This window comes from Lycorma delicatula, chromosome 3 (genome assembly GCF_047948215.1).
Source record: "Lycorma delicatula isolate Av1 chromosome 3, ASM4794821v1, whole genome shotgun sequence".
Lineage (NCBI taxonomy): Eukaryota > Metazoa > Arthropoda > Insecta > Hemiptera > Fulgoridae > Lycorma > Lycorma delicatula.
Window position 1 is genome coordinate 92,072,458 of NC_134457.1, and position 27,298 is coordinate 92,099,755.

At 30.2% G+C, this 27,298-nt stretch overlaps 1 protein-coding gene across 1 annotated transcript in view; it reads left to right on the plus strand.

The window, feature by feature from the left end:
• Window positions 1–259: 259 nt before the first annotated feature.
• The window catches only part of uri (unconventional prefoldin RPB5 interactor), a 34,868-nt gene continuing 7,829 nt past the window's right edge, over window positions 260–27,298 (plus strand). Inside the window, exons 1-5 of the mRNA XM_075360189.1 lie at window positions 260–416; window positions 4,697–4,946; window positions 14,459–14,599; window positions 15,996–16,179; window positions 26,388–26,994. Coding sequence (XP_075216304.1) covers window positions 360–416; window positions 4,697–4,946; window positions 14,459–14,599; window positions 15,996–16,179; window positions 26,388–26,994 — 1,239 coding nt within the window. The 5' untranslated portion in view covers window positions 260–359. The remainder of the gene's footprint in view (window positions 417–4,696; window positions 4,947–14,458; window positions 14,600–15,995; window positions 16,180–26,387; window positions 26,995–27,298) is intronic.

The following is a 27,298-nucleotide window of genomic DNA, read 5'->3' on the forward strand; positions in this document are numbered from 1 at the left end:
GTTAAGTTTTATAACACATATATTTAATTCAGAAAGGCAATCTATTGCATAACTAGTAATTGTGAAAATTAATATATTCACTAACAAGTGAAATGTATTACAATATTACTTATTTTAATTATATTTTATCCTTATAACTAAATATATTACACTTTGAACTCTAGCTGATTAAATTTAGTACATCAGAAACCCAATTGAAGCGTTAAAAATTATAGTAAATGTCAATCCAATTTTAAAACTACGAACATGAAAAGGAAATCAGCTGATCTGGACGCTACTTTAAATTTCAATACTGTGGCGGTATTTTGAGGTTATGTGTACAATCTGGTGAAAAATATAAGCTTAAAAAAACGTATAGGATGGAAAATATCACTAAGAGTAGTAAAGAACATTTTTTTCAATCAACTTATGATGAGGTTAGTAAAATGTGCTAAAATAATCAGATCCTGTTTCACTGGTCATGTTTTCAAAGTAGTTTTACGAAACGTAATTGTTTTTATGATATCTTTATGTGTTTTTTAACTTTTGTTAATTTCCGACATTAAAATTCTTGTGTAGTTAAGTATTGTTTTTCAACTATAGACATTATGCCTACTTCTCTATTGATTTGTTATATTCAAATAATTTACTATTGATACTAGGTGATGGACAGGCTTACCATGATTTTCAAGTGTTACCGATGTTTGAAAAAAAGCCGACAGACCGCCAAAAGTGAGGTTTGATGTTGACTTTGTTATGTTAGCATAATAAAAGTTTTCCAAATAATTCTTTTGAAATTAATTTTTTAGTATTAAATATGTGAATTGAATTTACTTATTAAATATAAACAGTAATAATATACAATTGAATAAAAAATAAACAGTGGATAAGAACATACCTGTGTATGTAAGAGTGTAAAAAAAGAAACACAAATTTGTATTATTAAATTAAATCTTCTCTTTGCTTGTACTAGGTCCAGTAACTGTATATCTCTCATCTAATTTATCATCAGATTTCTTGTACTTTTCACTTGAGATACAGCTATTCAAAAAAGCTCTGTCCCCTTTAATTTTATCATAAAATTCTGATTATATCATTTGGCAATTGTATTTTGTTAAAATTAACTGTTTCACTGTATGTACTTTTGGTTTTGGTCTACCCCTTTCTGCATTCCAGATATTGTTCATTAATACTATTATATATAGTAACCATTATATTCTATGGAGAAAGGTTAGGGTTATGATTAAGGTTAGAATTTTGTGAAGAAAGGAACAAACCATAAACTAATCTTAATAATCGTCAGGAGTCATACTTGTATTGAGCAGTTGAAGATGACTGATGGTACATTTGTAAGGTAATAATCCATCCTGCACTTGACTAATAGCATGGAACATGTGTTATAATCTTTCTCTGTAGTAACTTTATTTCCATTTTTAAACATAAATTCAGCCAAGTTTCCTACAAAATGGTGATAAGTATTGTCATACTTTGGTAATTTATCCCTTACCTCCCTCCACAAAAATTTAATCTTAACTCCAACACTAGCTTTTCTACACAGAATGGATTAGCATCTAAACAGGTCTCGATAACTGATAGTTGACCAGATTACTGATAACATCACATGGACTTTGACCTTGCATGGGTCCATACCTGCTTTCTGACATTTACATCTTGTGTTTCCTGATCCTAAACATATCTATTATTTTATGTTGAAGTATGAACAAAACTGAAGTTCATCAAGTAATTGCTCAGAATTACCCAAATTTAATCTGCTTTTTGAACAGATATTTGTGGATATTAGAACTTTTTCACAGTTCATTTTATTTCTATGGAACGTGATGAGACAACCGAAAATGAATTCACTTATTATAGTCAAGTTTTTGAACTTTGTAAAGGTAACTGTAGTGTTCCAAAGAATCAAAACCAGTAACAATTTACACTACTTCCTCCTATCAGATCAGTACATTATACAGAGGCATAGTTGTCTAACCTATGGGTTAAAAAGTTGTGAAAGAGTCCATCAATAAATAACATACATTTGTTTGGAAGATTACCATGCTCTCTTCACAACAGGAAGTTTATTCTGTAAGCTTTTTACACACTGTATTACTATGTGTAATCAAAATCAATTTCTAGTCTAGCTAAATCCTAAAAGTTTGACAACCAATTTCACTTAAAATATCTTGGCTGATATTCTGGGTTTTAGGTGGTTTACATTCAGTTTGTTACATCTAAGCCATTTAACCCGTCTGTTTCATTGTGCTTATTCTTCTTGCTAATTTGCCCAATCAGCAGTTCTGGGCTCTTACTGTTTTGTTGTCTGTGAATAGCAGTGATTCTCCAACTTTTTGGCTCCACAACCCACACAATTTCAGGAAACCTCATATTGCCTGTTGCAATTGATATGATCAGTGTTTTAACGGGCAAGGAAAAAGCAAAAAAAAATGTTAAAAGTTGCTTTCTAACAACACAGTATCAAGGCGAATCAATGACATGGCTGCTTATGTTCATGATCAGATAATTTAGCAAGTGGATTTTTTAGTATTCAATTTTATGAATCAACGGATGTGGCAAATATTTATCAGTTCTTATGTTTTCTGAGATATGAATGTAGTAGGAACAGATCAGTCCAAGAAAATATGTTGTTGTTCAAATGGATTGGTTGTCGTGTAAACCTGGTCATGCAACAAGACAATGTCTTTTTGATGTTTTTATGAAGCTACTAAAAACCAAAACATAGATTGGACATAATCTATCGCAGTATGTAGTGATGGTATAAAGATCATAACAGGAAAGAACAGTGGATTTCTGAAAAAATTAAAAGATCGTCTTATAGCAAGGGCAGAATGGACACACGCTTCTTTCACAGACATGCTCTTGCCACAAAAAATATGCTGGAAAATGTCAAACAAATTCTTTGTAAATCTGTAAAAGTAGTTAATTTTATTAAAGTTGATAATTACTGAATAGACTATTTGCTAAACTGTTCGGCGAAATGAGTGAAAAGAAAAAAATCTCTTCTTTTCTATACAGAAGTCAGATGGTTATTGCAAGGAAAAATGTTAACCCATTTATTGGAATTGTGTGGTAAATTAATAATATTTTTTCAGGATAAAAAAATGCCATTCTCCTTATTTTTCCAGAATAATGAATATTTATTGGTGCTGGCTTATTTAGCTGATGTATTTTTGCATTTAAACAACTTGAATGTAAATCAAGGATGTGATAAAACATTTTATTAGTGACAAAGTTCATGCTTTCATTAACAAACTTGATATTATTTGCCTTCATTTAACTTGATATTTTGCAAACTTAAAATTAGTTGCCTTTAAAGCAAAAATTTTGGTAGTTCCACATGCTTCCAATTATATTAAGAAAAATTTGGATGAAGAAGACACATTATTCTCCACAGTTTGGATAGCATGAAGATGCATTTGCGTGAGCTAAAAATTCAGTTGGTGGAGTATTTCCTTGAAGATATAAATGATTTGTTGAGGAGATGGATACTGAATCCATTTCGTAAAAATGTTTTTTTTTTTTTAGGGGCGAAAAACACCTGCGCGTTATCATCACCCGTAATTTTTTTAATAAAAAAATAAAAGAAAATAAAACTAATCTAAAAGATGGATAAATCTTACAACTAATATCATAAAAATGTTGTTGCAGCTGTTAAGTTACCTGTTGAGATTTAAGACCAGCTCATTGATGTGTCTGCTAATAAAATGTTACAACTACAGTTCACATCTGAAGATTTAGATACTTTGTGGCTTGCTTTTTGAAGCAAATATGGAAATTTAGTCACAGAAGCATTGAAAATATTAATCTCTTTCACCGTGCTTCTCTTAATCATCTACGTATGGAGATGAAAAAAAAAAAATTTGATTAAAAAAAAAATTAAAAAATTAAAAAAAAACATAACCATCTCATTAATTTATTTTCTTTACAGGTATACTTATGAATGTAAGTAAAATGTTCATAATAAATAATTTTTTTTTCATAAAAGGATTTTATTATTGTTTCCGTATAACATTTTAGGCTAATTTCACAACCCCCTTTCTTGTCATTGTGGTCTCCTGATTGAGAAACGCTGGCATATAGGTTAATTTTTCCCGTTTCTGGTTTATTTTTTCAATGTCATTAATAAACACAAACAGCAGTGTTCTAACACTGAACTCTGCAGCATGTATGCTTTTATCTTTATCTCCTAGCTATTGCACCACTTACGTCATCTGCTTCTTGTCTTTCCTTCAAATAAAATTTTATTAACTCTGTTGCTAATGTATTTAGAACATGTATGGCTAACATCTTAAGCATTAATTTGTGGGATTTATAATTAAAATCTTTTGATAAATTACGTTCTGTTACTCCTGTAAACAACCCAAATTTTAAAGCATTTGATTTACCATCTTTCCTACAATTCTGCATTCTCTAATGAAGGTTACTTTATTTTATTTGTTTAGGAGGTGATTATCTCAAATTAAATTATCAGTTCTATTTTTGCATAAAAATTGTAGAGTTTTAACATTTTAATTTCTTTTAGTCATTCTGAAATAAACAGGCATAATTTGCCTTTTTAAATTACTGTTAGCTTTTTGAATTGTTAGTTACGAAAGTTGACTGTAAATTGTGAGTACTTTAAAAGTTAATTTTTCTAAGGAAGCTTTTACAGTTGCTCACTTATCTTTTTACTTTATATGCAATTATTTTTCATTTTCAGGCACTTTTACAAAATGAGATTTTTACAGCACGATGGAGAAATTTTAAAGAGGAACATGAAGCTCTTAATTCAAGATTATTATCAATGCAGAATAAACTGAAACACGATATAATGGTGCCGATTGGAAGATTAGCATTAATGAAAGGAAAATTAGTTCATACTAATGAAATACTTGTAAGCCTGGGAGATGGTTGGTTTACGAAGCAATCTTCTACAGAAGCTGTGGAACTTTCTAAACGTAGAATAAAAGGTTGAATGTACAGCAGAAATTTAATTAAAAATTTTAAATAATTTAATTTTATTAAAACATGGTTTATCTGAGAAAGCAGGTAATTCAGCAATCTCATAATAATGTTTTGTAAATTCCTGTTCGCAACGGCTTGCTCTGCTCTTTTCGGAAATAAAACTCTTTCACTTTACATTCAGTTTACAAATAGAAACACAAATTAATGGATTAAGATCCTTACACTATGTTAAAGAGATAATTCCTTTTTATTTATTTATTTTTAGTTTCTGTACGAGGTGAAGATTCTTCATATTGCATTTGTTGGACTGAACAATTACATGGAAAAAATAGCAGGCTAAAAAATATACTTAAATTTCATTAAATATGTTAATATTTAATTATCACGAAAAATATAGAATTCAGAACTTTTCCATTAGTAGGCATTATTATTAAAATTAGATAAAATGGATAAACTTTTTGTTAATACTTGTTATATTTTGTTCATCTAAAGCTGTATAAAGTAGTATATAAAACGTTCTCCTCCATAAGTAGAAAGTATTAAAAGTACAAATCTATTATTTGACTAGTAGTATTTATATAGTCATCAGTGCTTTCATATTGTTTTAGCACCTATAAAAGGTTCGATCATCTTGATTATATTTATATGCTAAAATTGTTCTAAAATACTAATCATTTTGGTAAAATAATTCACAGTATTGTAAAATTCATCCCTTCTCAGTGAATATCAGAATATGTAATTAATTATACCAGGTGTGTAAATATGAAACCGGAATTTTTTTATAGAAAATACACGTTTATTGTATGAAAATGATAAAAAATATTATTTTTTGAAATATTGTCCATCGCTAGCTATACATTTTCCTCATCTCTCTGTCAGTTTATGAATGCTACACCAAAAAAACTGTTGCTCTTTTGATGTAAACCAGTCATCAAGTCATTTTCATAAGAAGTGAAGTGCTGCTCAACAAGTGCGTGTCCCATCGATGCAAATAAATAGTAGTCGGATGGAGCCAGATCTGTTGAGTGAGCCGCATGTATTTCCCAACTGAACGTCTCAACTGTTTCCTTGATCAGTTTTGCTGTGTGTGATGGTGCATTATCGTGAAGCAAAATCACTTTGTGTTTCCTTTTTTGATATTCTGGTCGTTTTTCATGCAATGCTTGATTCAAATCGATCATTTGTTGTCTGTAGCGTAACGGTTTTGCCAGGTTTTAGCAGCTCATAATAGACCACACCCTTCTGATGCCACCAAACACAGAGCATTGTCTTCTTTCCATAGCGATTTGGCCTTGAAATCAATGTTGATGGTTTGCGTGGAGTTACCCATGTTTTTTACGCTTAGAATTCTCAAAATATATCCACTTTTCATCACCTGTCACAATTCGATGGAGAAATAACTTTCTTTTATACCTGACAAGCAGCATTTCGCAAGTGGTTTTTCAGTTTTCTTGCTGTCTTTCATTCAGTTCATGTGGAACCCATTTTCCCATCTTATGGATCTTTCCCATGGCTTTCAAATGTTTGGAGACGGCCTCTTGTGTTACATTTAATTGATCTGCGAGTTGTTTTTGCATTTGAGTGTCATCCTCATCCAACAATGCTTGCAATTCACTGTCTTCAAACTTTTTCGGTGTTCTTCCACGTTCTTCATTTCTCATGTCAAAATAGCCACTTTTGAATTTTTTTTTTAACCACTCAAAGCATTGTGATTTACCCAGAGCATGCTCACCATAAGCTTTGACAAGCATTCAGTGTGATTCTGCAGCACGATTCTTTAAATGGTAACAGAAAATCAATGCTGTCTGCAAATCATAGTTTGTAGGTGCAAGGTTCAACATGTTCAACATTAATTAAAATTATGCTGTTGTATGAAATTGATGTTATTGTGAGTTGAAAATCTTTGTCAGTGGTCAAAGAAAGAAAATGGTGTCAATGATGCGGTTTGATGGTAACAACATCGACAGCTAGGCCATCTATGGGCAAATTCTGGTTTCATATTCACACACCTGGTATCGTATTATAATTTCTACTCTACGTAAATTTATCATGTAATTAATAAAACATAAAAATTAGTTCTGATTCAGATAGATAAGAAAGTAATAAAAGTTGTTTGCACAGTTCACTGTGTTCTGTAAATATGTCTGTATGTTTTCTTTTTTTCAACAATCATTGTTCAAGTCAACAATCATTTTCCCTGAAAATGTTAGCTACCAAACAATAATTTTAGCATTACGTATTTTCTGTTATTACATACATGTATTTTTTTTATTTTGCCATATATTCTAAGTAGTAACATATTCAAAAGTATGCCATTTACCTGTGTCAAATGCTAAAAATGTATGGCAGTGCAATAAAACACAGAATCATTTTATAAAACTACAGCCTGTCTTATTCCTCTGCAAGAACAACCTTCATGTAATTTGAAAATGTCATTTATTGTTTGTAATAATTTTAAAAATTAATAGTTTTTATTAATATTATGGAGTTGAGAAAAAATCTTATTTAAAAACTGTAAGGGCTAGCTTCTCAATTAACTATTAAAATTAATTAATGAAAATAAATACAAGAGGACAAGTAGAAAGAAGTGAATGAAAATAACAATATTAAAATGCCAGCAGATTTTCTATTATACATAACATGGTTAATTGTGGTTCTGATAATGCAACCAAATCTCAGTTATGATTAGTTGGATTTATGAGGTTTTCCTGTGTTAAAAGATTTTTTTTTTTAAATTCATTATATGTAAACATTTAATGGTGATAATTGACAGAAGAATGAGCACATCAGTGATTATGTTTAAACTAACACATATTATTTATTAAGTGTGGATTAGTTAGTTATATGTGTTTGGAAATTATCTTGTAAGCATCTATTTTTTAAGTAATCTTTAGTTTAATACACTTCAGAGAAATTCAGCACATTCTCGCTATTATATTAAAATCATATTTTAACTTGTTAAATATACTAAACTTTTCCTGCTACTAGGATGTACTTCAATGTAGCATAATTAGCAGCATGGAAATTTACTTCCAGAAGATATTTTTGGAACTTTTATTCACCTCCTTTCTTGGTAATATTCCATGCGGCACTGCAGTTAGTGCCATCTACCTTAAGTGATTAGGATATGCCTGTAATTTGTGGTTGATATAGTATATATGATATGTGTTAAGTTTGTTTATTATTATTATTATGTTGCCTTAGTGAAATTTACTCAGTATGTAAAATTTATGGTTCAAATGTGTCAAATAATATGCTGTCTTGGTTCAATACCTCAGTTAGGTTTAATTATTCTAAATATTTTATTATCCGTTGGTTCATTCAAATAAATAAAAGTCTCTATTTCATTTATAATATAAATTATTTTTATTATAATCTTTGAACTTGTAATCCATATATATAACATTATGGTATTAATTAATTATATATTCTTAATAAACACATGTTGGGTCTTTGAAAGATGGAACAAGATTGATTAACAATAGAGCATTAGACAAATTCATTTAATAACAGTAACAAAAAAGTGAGAATTTATAAAGAGTAAAAGAAAGAGTGAAAATTTATAAAGAGTAAGAAAAAAGTAGGAAATGAAACCTGAGTTAACAAAATGTATGAAATTATTGGTTTTTATTTACTTAGGGTAAAAAATGTATATGTAAAGTAATGAGTATCGTGTGTTGTGTGTATGCCTAGTCTGTATAAGGTTATTGTTGTTAATGTCTTATAATGTTCATGTTTGTTTTTTATGGCCGTGGGTAACTACATCTGATTGATAGTATGTAGTCACAACAATTTAATTTACATACTCCTGGTTATGAGACTATCAGCATATGTTTTGTTAGTCTTTTCATGCGATTGTGTATTTTGTTAGTGGTTTTGCAAACAACACACCCTGTTTCTTGAAAATATTGATAGTGCTGTTCAAGTAACCCACCAGGTTGGTCTAGTGGTTAAACTCATCATTGCAAATCAGCTGATTTTGGAGTTGAGAGTTCTAAGATTCAAATCATAGTAAAGCCAGTTACTTTTATATGGATTTGATTACTAGATCATAGATACTGGTGTTCTTCGGTGGTTGGGTTTCAATTAACCACCATCTCAGAGATGACCGACCTGAGAGTGTACAAGACCACACTTCATTTACATTCATATATATCATGCTAACTCATCCTCTGAAGCAATACCAGAGGCTAAACAGAAAAAGAAAAAAAAGAGAATTAAATATTTGCTTTTGTTTATTTAATTTCATTCTGTATTTTACATAAAGTGTTCATTGCAATATCATTTACTTTCTAAAAAATAGACAATAATATATTATATATATATATATATATATATATATATATTATCACTAAAAAAAAACTAAAAATTGAACAGTAAAGACTACTTAAAATATTACTTTGGTGAGAATGAATGCACACTCAATCTACTCAAAAAATATGAAAATTCTTTAGTTGAAAAAACCATAACAGATGAATATATCAATAATTTTCTAAAAGATTGTCTAACCAATTAAACAAAAAATTTGCACTACCAAAACAGTACTATATGCAATATTATCTATGGAGGAGATACATAATTTCTCAAAAACTTCTCCAGATAGCCATTTAACTTTCTATATAGGTAGAGAAAATATTATTTTTTACAGTTATTTAAATAAAAAGTTAATACATTTCATCAAGCTTATCACTAATTATATAATACATAGAATTCAATGAAACATGTTTTACTCTATTACAATTAATATATATTCAAGTTTTGTCCAGTTGTACTTTCATTAATGAATTAGCTTTTAATTCCTATTATTTATAAACTTTGTGTTTTGTAAGTGCTGAAAATTTGATTTAAAATATAATATTGTAAAGACAACGTGGTGAGGTAAAATTGTCAGATGCATTTATAATATTGTCGCATGTTTGCAGTTCGACAAGGATATTGAGAGACTAACAAATATAAAATAATAATAATAAATAAATATATATATATATATTTATTTATATTTATTATTTTATTTATTTATTTTATATTTATTTTGTATATATATTAAATATATACAACATACAAAATAGTATGCAAATAAAAAATACAAAAATTGATAAAATGAAATACAGAATTGTTAATGACTATTATAAATACCAAAATACAGTCCAATTTAAAAAAATATTTTATTGACTGATAGAATAATTTATAATATCACAATAAAAAATGTAAAATTCATACAATTCACTTTCTGCTAGTATTATTACTTTTGCTGTTTACGAAAGATACCTTATACTTTATGATTGAATAAAATACTGTCACTTTCACTCCTGTTCACAAATAATTCACTGAACAACTTCTTGTTTTCAACCACCTCCCAAAATGGAAGGAACACTCTTGACACACTTGCAGTGTTACGTATACTTACTGTTATTGCATGCTGCTCCAAACTCAGACTTGCAAAACTATTAGCCTTGTCCACAATTCCCCAGCAATATTTATTACCTCCTAGCCTGCAGAATGAGTACCTAATTACCCTTTTGATTAATGATTTATAAAAATTTCATTGTTCGGGCCTGTATTTTTTTCTATAATTTATTTTTCCGGTCTGGTAATCTTGATAGAACAGGAGCTTTTGAAAGTGCCGTTGTCTATATTAAAAAGAAAAAAATTGTAAACCAACCTGTTATTCTAAATAAAGGATCCTTTTAGTTACTTCTAAATTCTTTTTAGTGCCTGAATCTATACAAATAAGACCTGAATCACCCATGACCCGCCAGGAATTGCGTTAACTCAAAACTCAGCATGCCATGGGTCCTCTGGCACCAATATGTCACCTTTCCTTGTTTAAAGGTGACTTTGTGAACCGCGGCACTAGGTAGCAGTACTTGACAGTACTAGGTAGCATACAAAAACTTGATAATGTACTTGAAATAATAAAATTTAAAAGAAAATAAGTCAAAACCCGGTGGCTTTTGAGTAATACATGGAATGTGGTTATTCTGCTTTGTGGTCCATTCTTGATGCCAGGCATCAGTTAGGTTGAATCCTTCCATTATGGCAGCAATTGCTGTTTTGATAGATGGCTTTCTAGATCGAAGGCAACCATGATTGGCATCCTCAATGACCTCATGTATTAGTAGGTTTTGATTGTCCATAATCTTCTTGTACTCTCTTATAAGAGCGTTCGTAAGGCGCAGATTTGGGGGTGGTATGTGGCTCAATACTAGGAGCCATTCCACAGGAGTAGACCTGATAATCCCAGCAATCATTTTCATAGTGTTATAGTTTAGCATCAATTATATGAACATAAGGGCTGTTAAGCCACACTAGCACACATTATTCTGCAGCTGAGAAGACGAGGTTCAGAGCCAATGTGTGTAAAGTGGAAGCCGATGCTCTCCATGTTGATCCACAGAGCTTATGTATAATGTAATTTCTTGCTTTCAATTACTCTTCATTAGTTGCTCCTCAAATGAAAACATTCTGTCAAGTGTCACACCTAGGTGAAAGAGCCACGTATTCTCGAATACAATTTTAAGCTCCTTTAAACTTAGCAAACTAGCTAACTTATACCAAACTTAGCAAACTTGTTACTTAGATGGAAGCATGACATTTCTGTTTTACTAGCATTTGGTTGGAGGCACCATCTTTGGAAGTACCTTTCCAGTTTCTCCAGGTTGGCCATTAGGACCTACTCCAACTCTTCAAATGATCTACATTTTGTTGTTAGCACCCAGTCATCGGCATAGCCATGTTATTTAGATCTTGTCTCTGGCATGTCTGCAATATAGAGGCAGAAAAGGAGAGGTGCAAGTACTGACCCTTGTGGCAGGCCATTCTTGAGTTTCCTTGGTAAGCTTATATCATATCCCATGATAACTTGGAACATTCTGTTATTAAACATGTTATTAAGGAGGTGAGCTGTTAATTTGCATAAGATTACTCGGAGGACCTTACAAATCATGCCTTCTCCCCAGACAGTGTCGTAAGCAGGTGATAACTCAATGAATGCAGCAGAGGTTTTAAGATTTCTTTGGAACCATGCTTCAATGTACGTTGTGAGTGAGAGAACTTGGTCGGTTCAACTTTGTTTTGGCCTAAAGCCTGCTTGTTCAATTGGTATAACATCAAATATTCTCTGACAAATTCTGTTGTAGATTAGCCTTTCTAGTAATTTATGTTACTGATAGCAAAGCTATAGGCCTGTAGCTCTTAGGTAAGTTTGCTGGTTTCCCTGGCTTTAAGATGGCTACTACTTCGATTGCTTGAACTCTCTGGGTATGCTACCGATCTGCATTATATAAGTGAAGAATCTGGCCAGCCAAAGTTTTGCATATTTTCCACAGTTTAATAAAAATTCCAGTTTGATGCCATCTAATCCTGGTGCTATTCCTGGAGCGACATCTTTGAACGCCAATTCAATCTCTTCAAACATAAAAGGGTACTCAGTCTCTCCCGCCTCTCTCCTCAAGTTTCTTAGTTCACGTTTTATCTCAATTGTGTTCGCCCTGTCTCTTGGTGCTCTGGACATTGTCACTGTGTGAATGCTACAGTGTTTGGGGAGACATTTGCTTTTTGTCTGAATAGGAGCTCCGCTTCCTAATTTTCTTAGCAGAGTCCATGCATGACGACTCGAGGTCTGAAAGTTCAGGCTTCCCACCGTCTAACCATTTCTGTTGTCTGCAGCATCAAGGCTATGGAGAAGCTCGTCTGCCACCACTTGATCGCCTGTCTCAAGGAAGCTTCGGTAGAGAAATTCACTGTTTTGGGATCACCCTGGGATATATTCTCTGCGAAACCCTCTAAGGAGCACTTCTTAGCGGTACTTTTTACTGCTCCAATAAATCTGCTATAGTTTTTGCTGATTTGTGGTATCCAGCCTAAGCATTTATCCAGATCCCTAGAAAAAGTTTTTCCAATTTGCCTTTTTGAAGTTCCATCTAGGGCGGGGTACAGAGGATACAAGTGAAATTTGGATACCTGCCTTTATAATAACTGGACGGTGCTGGCTGTGGGGAAAGAGGAAAAATGGTATGAAGTGAATATAACTATCAAAAAAAAAATTTGCCATGAAATTCAAAAAAAGTATATTTGTTTGTTCTAGAAAGGCAATAAATTTTAATAATAAATCCATAAGATAACAATCAGTAGTTCATAAAAAAATAAAAGAATAATCTAACAAAACGCATCGATATCCAAAAAAATTACAATGAAATTGTAAACTGTACATTAGGTTTCTCAGACAAATTTCTTCCGCCCAAAAAACAAAAATTTCTGAAATATAAATAAAACTGTTTTTAACAAAACGATACTGATATCAAAAAAGGAATGACACTACATTTCTGTCATCAAAATCTGTTAAAAATTTAGACTTTTGTTTAAAAAAAATACATAAATATTATATTTAATAGACAATAGATATGCAATAATAGATAATTAACAATGTTTAAGCATTCCATATAATAACCAAAAAATAGAAAAATTTGTTTCAAAACTCTTGCTGTCCCAATTTCATTTATATGTAATAGATATCACATTTACAGAAATAATACAGTTCTTATGATTATTCGTTGTTAAATAAATGAAATTGGGCTGGTAAGAGTATTGAAACAAATTTTTCTGTTTTTTAAATGCTTAAATATTGTTTTATTATTTATTATTGTATATCTATTGTCTATTACATATATTTAACATGTATTTTTTTTTAAACAAAATTTTAAATTAATAACAGATTTTGATAATAGAAATGTAGTCTTACCTTTTATGATATCACTATCATTTTGTTAAAAACAGTTTTATTTAAATTACATAAATTTTTGTTTTTTGAGCGGAAGAAATAATATATGCTAGACTCTTACCATATGGCTTACAATTTCATTGTAATCTTTTTTGGATAGATATTTTCAGATTATAATAGCAACTTGAAAATTAAAAATAAATTAATATATATACATTTTTTCAAGTTTATAGAATAAATTGTTCATTAATCCTCCATTCCACCCCCCCCCCCCCATGACCGCCACAAAAAAATATAAAAAAATTTATATTAATAATAAATTCTTATATTCAAATAAAATACTTATTAAATGTGAATTTCATATAGTTTTTTTTTCTAGATTCTTATAAATATTAGAATTATAAGTGCTGTATTATAAAAAATCTTATGTGTTAGTGAATATATAAGAAAAAAGAAAAGTTTAAAAATCTGCTTGGAGACTCAAACCAGTGACCTCATGATGGGTCTGGATCACTTTTTCACTCAGCTGCTGCAATTGCAGATCTGCAAATAAGCTATTTGAACCATTATAAAATATTTAAATGGAGTTTACTCTGAAATGTGGTCTAGTTGGAAACTGCAATTTTGGATTTAAAGGAGACACCCCCCTACCACTGTACATAAATAAACTCTGTTATAAGCCGCCTTGTTTGTGATTGTATTACTTAATGGACATAAACTTTTTTTATCTAAGGATATTTACTTCTTTATATTAAAAATCTATAATTGTTTTTAATACTATCACTTTATTTATTTCAGGCTGTGATGAAATGCTTAAAAAACTTAGAAACGAAAAAGATCTTCTCATATCACGTAAATCATTTCCTGTAGAACATGATTTGTTTTCTACTAATGAAATAATAGAACCATATGATGAAATTGCTGAAGCAGAATGGAGAGGTAAGATAGTGTAATAATTACATTTTAAGCCATAACGGTAGAGTCTCACTAATCTGAGTCAGTGGGGATGGCAGGTTTCTCGGATTATAGATAAACTTTGATTGTTAAAATGTAAAAAAATAAAGTTATTATGCTATCTATAATACAAAAAGTGGGTTTAATTAGCGTAGCACTAAACAATATTTTAATGTGTTTGATAATTGTAGTCTATTCTAAATTACATAAATAAAACTGTGAACTTAAGAGTATCTAAGTTTTTAAAAATTCCACGCTTTGTTTGTTTTTTGGAAGAATATTGTTTCTTTATTGTAATATGACTCCATCTTTTAAGAAACAAAATATCCTTTGGAGTCACTTAATGCTGTTGTTCTCTGTAACTGGCGTTTTCCAAAAAAAAAAAGAAAAAAGTCTTCATCCAAGTATGTCACTTTTTGTTGGTCACCTTTATTTCTTCTTCCTCATTATTTGATTAGCTGCTTGTGTCCACCATTCTTATTACATCATTCATAATTTCTTTCTTTGCCATTCTTTAATTTCTTCTTCAGTTGAATTTTCATAACCTTGTAATATTTGTACTGAAGTGCTCAATCTGTAGAACTCCACAAACATTTATATCCGACTCTTCAAAAGAAATAATGATATCCAATGATTTTTTTTTGTTTCTATTTTAATTGCACAGTGGCAATCTGCTATTCAATAAAAGCAACTCTTATGTTAATTTTTTTCAAATTTTTGAAAAAAGTTTGGAAATCAAAACTCAGTTTGATAATAGGCCTATCAAATGTATATATTTTAGTATTTCTACATTTGTTGGATTTAGTTCTTAAAATTGCTTCAATAATCAAATTTAATATTTTGTTGATTTCATAAAATTTTCCACTTTTTGGGTCATGGAAAATTTTTTGATGTATTGGAATTTATAAATTCAATTTTTATTGTAGATGCTTATTTTCTTCTTGTATGCATAGTTACTGATTAAATGTTATTATTTCTGGGCTTCAAACAGTTCATAAGTAACACTTTCTATGATTTTTTGCGTACAATACTGTATGCTTATGATAGAGATGAATAGTGGCTAAAACTTGTATATTATAGCAAGCATAGAAGTTTTGTTATGTTGGGCTAACTTACTATATTGTAATTGTTTTTAAGTATAATCCTTATTAGAGGCTAATGAGTATAATTGTTATGCCAGCCACTTAAAATTTAGCTAAATAAAAATTAAAAAAATAATCATAATAAATACATTGCTTATATATTATTATATTATACATAACATTATATTATATTTATAAAATTTTAATTTTAGTAGAAACTGACAAGTAATTAAATTAATTATATACAACATAAAGAAACATTTATTTAATAAGATGCTACTAATATTGTTATTTCCCAGAAAAACATAGACAGCGAGTTAAAGCATATAAACAAATAGAAGCTAAAAGAATGCAAAAACATAGAATAGAAGATGTAAAACATATTTCTGCACTTCTAGATTCTTTGGAGTTACAGGAGGAAGCAGAAGATGAGTTAAATAAATGTTTGGAGTTACCAAATGAAGCAGAAGATAATTTAAATAGGTAATGTTATTACATTTTAAAAAGTATACTTGATTTGATTACAGTATTACTATTTAGTATTTATAATTTTATTTACATTGAAGCCATTGTTTCTGATTTGACATAAATCTTATAATTTTCTGGATTCTCTGAGGAAATTTTCCAATATTAGCAGCATATAAATTGAAATTTACTTCTTAGTAACTGTTTATAATTTTAATTTAAAACTCTTTATATCATTGCTTACGTATCAGTATAACCTTCTAAAAGTAATAAAAATTTCAAATACTCATTTAAAATGCATCCATCTTATTCTAAGCTTGCAGTTTATTACTTAAATAAAGTACACCTACTTCTGATGTTTTTATATTTTCCCAAGATGTTGCTATATTTTAAGAGGAATTCAGAATGCACTGTGGCTATTAATCATGTATACTAACCTGATCCATTGGCAGTCTTCCCTCTATATCTTATCTTTATGATTTTCTCTGCATCCCTAGTATACTCTGGATAGATCTAGCAGAGTCAGACCCATTTATAGAATCAGAAATAGAAAATAATGGACTAAGGAAAAATAAGAGGTGAGGATTAAGAAAGGTTTATTTACCCTCAGACGAACTACAAAACAATAGAGTCCTTCTCAGAGGGAATAGAGTTATTTGACCAAGAGTCTCATGACACAATTAGAGCATTTTTTTAGCGAAAGATGGAACTCTTTTGGAGGTGGGTCTAAACACAACAATGAGCTTAATTTTTTCAGAGGAATTACTGAATTAATTTGTTAAAACAATTATTGTGACACTCATATTGATCACATTACTACGTACAGACATACAACACTGTACATTCCTGAGATTGTGCAACCCAAGGACCTTCCTGTTCTCCAGACTGATGTTATAATTTATTTTAATGGTTGTGCTAATTTAGGTTTTACTTATATAAGCTATGTACAGAAAGAATGGCATTTTTATCTTTGTTAATTCTTAATACTTATGTGTTTATGAAATTTTGATAATTCATTTAAGCTAAAATTTACAAGAAATACAAAACCTTCTTAATTAAATAACAACTTTGATAAATACAAGAAACTGACTGAGTAGGTAGATTATTATTACATGTTTTTTTACCCATCCATTTACACCAAAATGAACAAGACATAATACTCAAACTAGAAGATGTAATTAAGTCATTAATGAAAAAATTTCTAGTTATTCATCTTCTGCTGCTTTTTGTTTTAATAAAATATTGGTTTATATGACAGTTTGTAGTTTAATTAATTAAATTGGTAAAGTAGAACACATAAATTTCTGCTGCAGTGTATAAATCGTTCCCTGTTTTTTTAATTATAATTTTTGGTTTTGAAAACTTGGCTCATCTGACAGGATTTATTATATATTCTTACATCATGCAATTGTACTTTATCAGTGTGATCACAAAACTCTGATGTAGCTGATAAAAAAGTACCTTATTTAAAGCCTTTATATTTTGTCTGTCTTCCTTCATTTTGAAGCAGTACCCTTTTCCAGTATATATTATTGTCAGCAGTTTTCCTAATCCTGGAATGTTTGAGAGAGTTCAGTTTTTTTACACATGTCAAACCATGTTGAAGAGGAAGATGTTGCAGGGAGATCAAATCTGATAACAGATTTTTTGGCAACAATCATGTTTCTAAAAAAAATTGAGTATTGTCATGATAGAGCAGGCCGAAATGATAGCAGATTGTCATGATAGGGCAGGTTTTTGCCTCCAGGCCGAATTGGAAAGAAAGCCTTTTTTACAGGGTGAATGAAATATTAAAATTAAAAAATCTTAAATACAAAAATGATTCATTTAAGTAAACAAAACTTTATCATGGAATTTGTTGTACTTTTATTTAGATTCATTAAAGAAAAGGTTTGTTCACAAATATAAGTCGAGCTGAAGATTACTAAATATTTCTTGGCAAGTTTTTTAAATTTCCATATTTTCCATTATTCAATTGCTTATAAAAAAAAGCTAATAGAAACATTTTTTGTGAGCTACATAAATTCATTACGTGGGGTTGGCCATGCGTGTGATAGAGTATCCACTTACCCTCACTGAAGTTCAATTTTTGTTTGTGGATTTCCTCCCATCTCTACCCAAAATTTTACTGTGGAACTAGACTGGTAGCCAAAAGCTTGGAGTTAAATTCCAAGTTCACATCACCATGAATATTGAAAAGGATGACCATGCTCTTGATTGCAATTCTGACTTGTTTTTCCTTATTAGCTGTGAAGATTGTGTGTTTTTCATTGCGAAGTCTGTTGTTTTGAGAACTCTGAACTGTAGTAACTAATGACAATCCTTGATGTGATATTTGGATTATCCCAGGCTAGCTGACATTGATCATGGCAGAATTAAAAAATATCCTTGTTCTGTTCTGGGATCAAGACCCTGGGCGCAAATTTGGTTGTGATATGTTGCATGTTTAAAACAGAATATAGTAGCTACTGTTCTAAATAAAATGATGATGTTAGAGAATTAATTTATGATATTCTAGCAATTTTATGCAGAAGTGGCTTAATTTTATTCTTGTTTTCTGGAGTTATGCTCATATGGGGTTGCTTGGAGCTTTTTTCATACTGCAATAATGCACCTCTGGAAGCACGAATGACATTGAAAACACTGTTTCCAGATCATTTTCATTGCAGGGGTACAAAATCATTGCTGTAGACCTTGAGGATAATTTCAAATGTCTTTTTTACAGTTTTGCTAAGTTTGAATTTGATTTTTCTCTGCTGACCTTTGCATTCCATAAAGAAACTACATTTTAGCATATGCATATTGTTACAAAAACATTTGTAACACTTATCTTCATGTCAGCCTTTCTTCCTACTACACACTGAACTACTGAACTCTTCACACTGTAAACATATAAAGAATACTATGCAATTTACAACGTATACCCTTACACAGCAACACATCATATACTTTTTCTTCTTACACTTACACTCTCTGGTGTTGTGACACCTTATGAAATGCAACCGTAACCCAAGATGGAAACTATCATGTTGATGGATGGATGACTCTATATAGTGAGTCTTGAATGATGTCCTCTGGGGACCTGGGCGAATCCAGTAGTATTTAGCCTTTGCACATGTGGACTCTGGAGAGGTGATCCTGTATTTCCCTGGTACTCATGGGACCAAAATTTCTAGTCCTCAAATAAATTCTATGTTGATTGGTGGTCTATCTGAAAAAAATACCAATAACAGTCTGTGAAAAGGCCTTGATTAGCTTGTCTGACAAGGATAACAGTCCTATAGAAGGTAACTTAAATTGTGACACAACATTCAGTCTACAATAAAAAAATATTATGATTTGCAGTTTTGCAAAATAATCAGGAAGGTTCCCTTCATAAGGTCTCACCTTTCCTGATTAACAAAGCAGTAACATGATCATGTGATTCACTAAAGAATAGCCAGAAATTAAGAAACTGATTGATATTAATCGAAATGTTTAATTATGAGCAAATTAAATCTCTTTTTTGTTTCACCAACGTGAGCAGTATAAACAAAAGTGCAGTATGTCACAAACCTTAAATACCAGCTTTGGAGTAAGTTTTTACTGGGACCTTCTAGACATTGATGTTACTGAAATAGCAGATGGGTTTCGTCCCCAAGAGTAACACCAGAGAAAATAAAAGTAGGTTACCTGTTGGTTCGAGTACAACCTTTCATCCCTGACCTGTGGTGATATTTGTTGATGATTTTGCTACACATATCGCATCCTGTTAACAGCCACAGTTGAAAGAGTACTGCAGAATACTACTATATCCTGCCTTGAAGCTTAGTTGAAGGTCACCGGTTTCACCTTTTTGTTTGAGAAAACAAAATTTATTTCTTTCTCTCACCTATGAGATCCTTTTATTCCAAAAGTCTTTCTCAGCAGAGATCCAATTATCTTTCCTGATGTTAAGTTTTTAGATTTATAGTTTGAAAGCTTGTTTTACATGGGTCAAACACATAAAACAAAAGTCAAAATTTTTCAAAATTCTAGATAAGGTGCGAGTTCTTAGCAACACCAAGTGTATGTCAATCCTGTGTATTGCATTTTTATTATTCTTTAGTTTGGTCCTGTTTAGATTATAGTTGCATCGCCTACTCTTCAGCACACTATAGAGATGGGACCAACTGCTAGCATCTTATTCTGCCTATCTTAAAGGACAACCAAATCACCTAGTTTTTAAAGCAGTTCTTGCGAATCCTCATTTACAGCGATATGAAGACCATTCACGTCATACAGTATGAAGGGGTTTTTGTACCCAGTGTTTACTGTATCTTTTTTAAATTTTGATACACCTTCTATTTTCCCAACCTATCACTGTTCATATCCTCTGTGGAAATTCAACCCCATAAAATTTAATTTTGACCTTACCATGTATAATAAAAAATCAACAACACCTATCATCTTTCAGCAAATGTTTTACTACATAAGGTGAAGCGAATAATGGAAAATAAAAAAAATTAAAAAAGACAATTTTTTAATGATAAAAATAAACGGTTTTTTCTTATATTGTTTGCAATTCGTATTTTACAAATTTCTATTCTAGGCAAAGCCAGATGCAATAGTATACACATATGGATTGGAGCAGAATGACACTGTTGGGTGCGCAATTGTTGTTAAGAACAGAATCTATATTCAAGTCTACCTTTTTTGTTTTTTTTAACCTACAGGATCACCGTTAGGTATTACTTCAGAGGATGAGATGATTGATAATTTTTGTAGCTTGGAAAATGCCATGCCTGACCAGGATTTGAACCTGGGACCTCCGAAAGAAAGACTGAGATGCTACCATTTGTATCATGGAGACCGGCCATGTTCATTTACCTTTTATTTTTTTAATGTTTAGCCTCTGGGAATCACCGTCGGGTATTACTTAAGAGGATGAATGAGGATAATGTGTATGAGTGTAAGTGAAGTGAAGTGTTGTACATTCTCAGGTCGTTAATTTCTTAGATGTGTGGTTAATTTAAACCCAACACCAAAGAACACCGGTATCCATAATCTAGTATTCAAATCCATATAAAAGTAAATGCCTTTACTAGGATTTGAATGTTGGAACTCTCGACTTCAAAATCACCTGATTTGTCAAGACGCTTCACCACTAGACTAACCTGGTGGGTTACGTTCGGTCTACCTAGTATCAGAAATGTTCAATGCCGAACGATATGCCATCAGTAAAGCTTTGAATTGCATTTTTTTTTACCTCTGTGATCACCATTAAGTATTACATCAGAAGATGGGATGAATAACAGTAGTGTGTGAAAATGACCATGCCTGACTGGGATTTGAACCCACGACCTCCAGATGAAAGGCGCTCACTGCCACTTGCACCACATAGGCCAGTTTTGAATACCATTAACCCAAAGTATTGTCACTTATTTAGTGCACTACAAGCTTTAGAAGATTTGTATTTTAGACATTGTATCATCAGCAAAATCTATAATGCAATAGTTCAGTTGAACCATTGCAACTCACACAAGTACTTTCTGTTGAATCCCTACTTATGTGGGAATTCAGGGTAATGAACTTGCGATTCTGGTGCTTAAAATGTGTGTGTAGTCAACTGTCTTTTACCACTCGTGTTACTACTGCCGACTCTATTAATTTTGTAAAACGCACTTTTCGAGCAAAGCGACAAGGTGACTGGATTGCTGCAGTAGATAAACTCGGACACATCAAGGATACTGTGCTCCCATTGGACTCTTCATGAAGAAAAATTCACCAAGAGGAAGTGGTCATCTGGTGATTGAGATTAGGATATATTAGAGCTACCAATGGGTATCTGATGTGATCAGAATACGTACCTCTTATAATGTAACTACTGTTCGACTGTGTATCCACAAGGATATGGCATCCTTGTGGATTGCATATGTTATGCAGCCTTGCCTTGTAAATTTAAATCACCAAGAAACATTTACTGAATCCTGGCCAATGATAAGGAAGTTTTAGACTGGGTGTTGTTATTTCTACAAAATATCAACATGCTTAACAGAGTTTAATATTGTTTTACGATCTGAAACCAACTATCATTTTTTATTCAATTTTTGTTTAATTTTGTGTATATTTTGTTACAGTACTGAAACCAGTTGTATCTTAGTTTCTTGATGTTATCTGAAATGGAGCCCTTTACAATCCTTTCAGACTTCATTCAATTTTAAGTTTATTTAAATTTTATATGTTTTGTTTGCTATTATGATAGTAATTTTAAGTTAGTTTTTAGTGATAAGTTTAGCTGTGATATTGACTGTAAGTTTTTCTTTTTTAATATTTAATATTGGTCTGTTTTTTTTTTTAGGATATGTTTGTTCAGGGCATTGATAACATGAAAGTCTTTTTCACCCTCAAAGAAATATAAATATATAAAAATGTATACATAGAATAATGTGCCAAGGTGCATATTGACTCATGGGGGTTATTGGTTGCTGCCTTTTTGTATGAATGCTTGTGCTATGTCTGTATATTTGTTATGGAATGGTCTCAGAATGTTTTGATCCCATTTCATATGCAGTTTTTTGTAATTGGTATTATGCAGTTTTTTCTCTTTTGATTTGTATTTTAGATTGCATTCACATATTCTACGTGTAACACATGATTTAAATTTTTGGTTTACTCAAATGTTGGAAGAGTCAAAATAAGTTTTTATTCAAAATGATCATTTTTGAAAATCTCAATTACAGTTCAATTCTTTTTCATATGTAGTTTTTGGCTTGTTTCACACACTCATGGCAACCCTGAACATGGTGCTGTTTCCACAGTAAAAGGATGAACAGACGGAGCCCTTTATACACTCACAACACTATTTAAATGGGAGATCACAGTCATGTGATCTCCCATTTAAATGGGTCTGTCTAAACAGTGCCAAGAATGATATTTACTATGCGGCTTTCACATGTATTGTGTATATTTGTTACATGTGCATTGTTAAATATTATGCTTTCTTTTCTAAAATACTGAGTTAGTCTACACTTTATAATGTTAAGTGTTTATTTTCAGTAGTTACTAAATTATCATAAAATAATGGTGTACAAAAAAAGTTATGATCTACATTTGGATTATTTAATAATGCTAGTTAAACAAAGGCCAATTGTATAGGACATTTAATTGTGCTGTCTTTATAAAACAGGTTTCAATCCTGTCTTATAATGATGGATTGAAACCAAAAAAGCTTGGGAAGAAGCATTTTTACTGCTCCGCAATGTGTTTGAAGATCTGGAAAATGATGAAAAGAACAGTTTTGCTAAGTTATATTATTTTTATTTTTAAAATATATAGAAATAAATGATATACTATGAATAATATTTTTTGCACAGAGGAATTTGTATAGACACAGCCATAAATGTTTATATACTGTAAAAAAAATTATATTTTCGACAATTGCAGTTTTATAGACCCAATATCTTTCAAAGTAATCCCATAAGATGTATCTCACATTAGTTGCAGTTCCTCCACGCCGTGGGTTTTGTTTACTATTATCTTTAAATCCATTTATAGTAAGTATATCCTCTACCTCGTTACCATCTCTTTCCTGGATAAAATTTTACAAGACTATACATATGCTTTTATAATGCCTACAGCAAAATTGGAATTCAGTTCTTTGTAGACCGATGAAAAATTTTCCATTTATTACAAATATACTGAATGTGAGCTCTATCTGTGAGCTCTGTACTGACAGTAATTGAAAATTCTTTGTTTTATTGTTATGCTATGGCCTCCATACGATCAAATTATGCATTTATGAAGACCCCATCTCCAACAAAGAAATAAGGTATCTTAGGATTTGACTTCCATGAAAGATACCTTTCTTCAGAAAATTGTATGTATTAATTCTTTATTCACTTCTACTTTGAAATTAAACAAAGGACTTTTTTATTTGTTTTGCTGTTGAACTAAAATAAAATTTTAAAAATTGAATGTACATTCTAAAAAAATACATAAGTTATGCGATTAATGGTGAAACTGTACAAGATTTTATACAAATATTCAACTTGTTAAATAACATAATTTCCTATATGAATTTCCTAAATCTTTGCTTCATTTAATTATAAATGATGATCAAGAATGGCCAATGAGGATACAACAGTTATAAAAGTGAACATTTTTTAAACTCTATAATGATTTGTTAAATGTTAGCATATTAAGTTATTAGTTATTACCTTATAAAGTCTGCAGAAATAAAAAGAGAAAATATCCCACTTACAATTAAATAATTATTAATACTATATTTAAAAAAAAAAAAATGTGTATAAGGAAATTCTTAAGGGCCACTGGCTTTTTTGGTTTGATGTGCAGTTTGATAGAATGATCTATAGATGATTAGTAGGTGGAAGAGAGGGAATAAATGTGTTTTTCTGTAAATATCTCAAAATGTTTTAAGAGCGTTAATTTCAAAATTCCCTACTACTTGGTTTTTAATTTTATTCAGAATAAAAAAAGGTAAATAATTTTTTGCTTCTTTTAATCCCCCCTCGCATGTGGAAAAGTTTCTTATGTTATTCTTTCCAATTTAACATTATAACTAAAGCTCTAAGAAGAATACTTTTAAATAATTTCTCTGTATTAATTCTGTACAATGTATCTATTCTTTCTTTAGTATAGCTAAAAAAAGTTGTTCTAAGTTAGGTTAAACAGTCCAAGCCATCAGTGGTAATAATTCAGTTAAAAAAATCTGATATAACATTTTCTTAATATTTAACTAAAGATAAAGGTGGTGAATATTTTTTTAATATTAAAAAAATATTAAATAGGTTTATAGTCATGATTATCCTAGTTACCAATTATCAGAGCTGAATTTCTTAAAAATTTGGCTCGTAAACTATTGAAAAATTATTTTTTTTAATATTGTAAGATATATTTAATTGAGGTCTATTGTCAAACTGGATTTTGTTTTACTCCTTTTTCAGTACATAGACACTAAAATTGAATTTTATTGCAAGACTATGATAGAATATGCTATAGTTAAATAGAATTCATGTCAGTATGCCTCTATACATTACAAGAAATGATTCGACAAAATCTTTTGTAAATACTGATCCAATGAAATTTCCTAATAATTTTATGACTACAGCATCTGGTCAGTGACATGAGAGTAATGATGCTTCATTGTTCTTTTTCTATAACAGTGCTATATCATTGTGGGAACACAATTTAGCATATGTTCTTTCTTTTTGTGAATGTTTTATAGCATACTGCACTTATTGTATCAGTGAATTTAATCCCAACATTTTTTTGTTTTTTTTTTTTATGTAGTAATTTAATATAAAATGATTTCAAAGATAAAACTTGTTTCACTGTACCTTTAAGTGTAAAATTAAAAGCACAGATTAAAAGACATTGATAAAGGTGAAATGTTTAAAGATATTGCCAAGATCTTGGAATAAATGTCCTAACTGTAGGGGACTGGAGACTTATTCATATAAAATTAAAAAACTGTGAAGTAATTTTCAAAAGATACTGTTACAGCCAGATCATCTATCAAAGAAAGTGAATGAAAAAAAAAAGGGAGGGCATTGTTGTACGTATGGTTTTCTTCCATTTATTTCTACTTTTTATTACATTGAGTTATATTTTGTACCTTCACAGGAATGAGGCCACATCTTAAAAAACCTTTATGTGGCAAAATTGTCTCATCAAAATACAGTAATGTAAATGCAGTAGTCATTTTTATTTTTCAGGTAATTAAGATTATATCTTTCATTTAGACTACTAGGAATTATTCATATATAATTTTTGATTTAATCAAAAATAATTTTTTTTTTGTTTTGTTTCTGGTATAATTCTAATAATTTTATAAATAATAAATATATTGAATTGTTATGAAATTTTAAACATTCTGTTTTTAAATATGAAAAAGAATTGATTTATAAGCTTTTTGTAGGATATTGAAGTTTGTTTAAGGGAAAAAACTTTTTGTGCACTTAATGTGATTAGATTTTTATAGGTTATGTTTTAAAATGTTCAAAATTTATGAAACGTAATTTTTTTTTTTAATCAACATCACTCTTCAAAAAGAGAAATATTTTTTTCTGAACAGGAAATTTAAAAATGGTTCTCATAAAAAATTGACAAAATGTGACTGTTGTTCTATGAAGGTATGAGTTTCTAAAATACTAATGTTTTAAATTGGATAATTGATTATGTAATTAGTTGCATAAATCTGTAACTTGAAAAGAAGTATTGATTCCGTATTCATTTTTATTTTTTAGGTTTAATTATAATAATGAAGATCTTGAAGGTGATGAAGCAGAGGATAGTTATGACAGTGATGAGAGAGATAATTATGAAGATGAAAATGATGATGAGACAGCAGATGATGTAGAAAATAAAAATGATGAAGATTATGAAGAAAATGGAGATATAAATTATAGGAAGAAGTATAACACCAATTCTTCAGAACAATTATTACCAAAAACTGAAATCAGCTTTTCTGAAAATAAAAATGAGTCAGATACTAAAGTAGTACTGCCTAATTGTAAAATTTCTAAAGTATCATTTGCTGATGAAACTACCGTTAATGGTTGTGATGAAGAAAAAATTGAACCAGTTTGTATAAAATTTAAACATTCAAAAACTTCAACTGAAACAAAACTCAATAAAAGTGAATCTAGTCAAAAAGTAAATAACCCAAGTGATATTTATAAGAGTATTACTCAATCATTAAGTGGGCCAAAGTCAATATTAAAGAAATCCATTTCTACTCCAGTTGATATACATAAAAAAGTTTTTGATGAAGATAAATTATTTAAACAAAAAGAAGAAACCGATTTAGAAAATATTAGAAGAAAAAGATCAGAACCAAATCCACAGTTTATTGTAAGTATCAATCTGTATCTATAATTAATTAGTTAAACAGCAGTTTTATTAGTTGTTGGGCTTATAATTCTGTTAATTTACTGGTGTTTAGTTTTAAGGTTTCATAATAAACACTTTATTTATCATGAAAACTTAGATAACAAAACATTCTGACCTCAAAAAAAAAAATCATCAATGAGATGATACGTTAGTAATGATGTTAATTAATGTAATTCAATATTACTACTTTATCATCCCTATAACAGAAACACTTTCAATTCTGATAACATATTAAAGGACAACAAACACATTTTAGAAATCACAG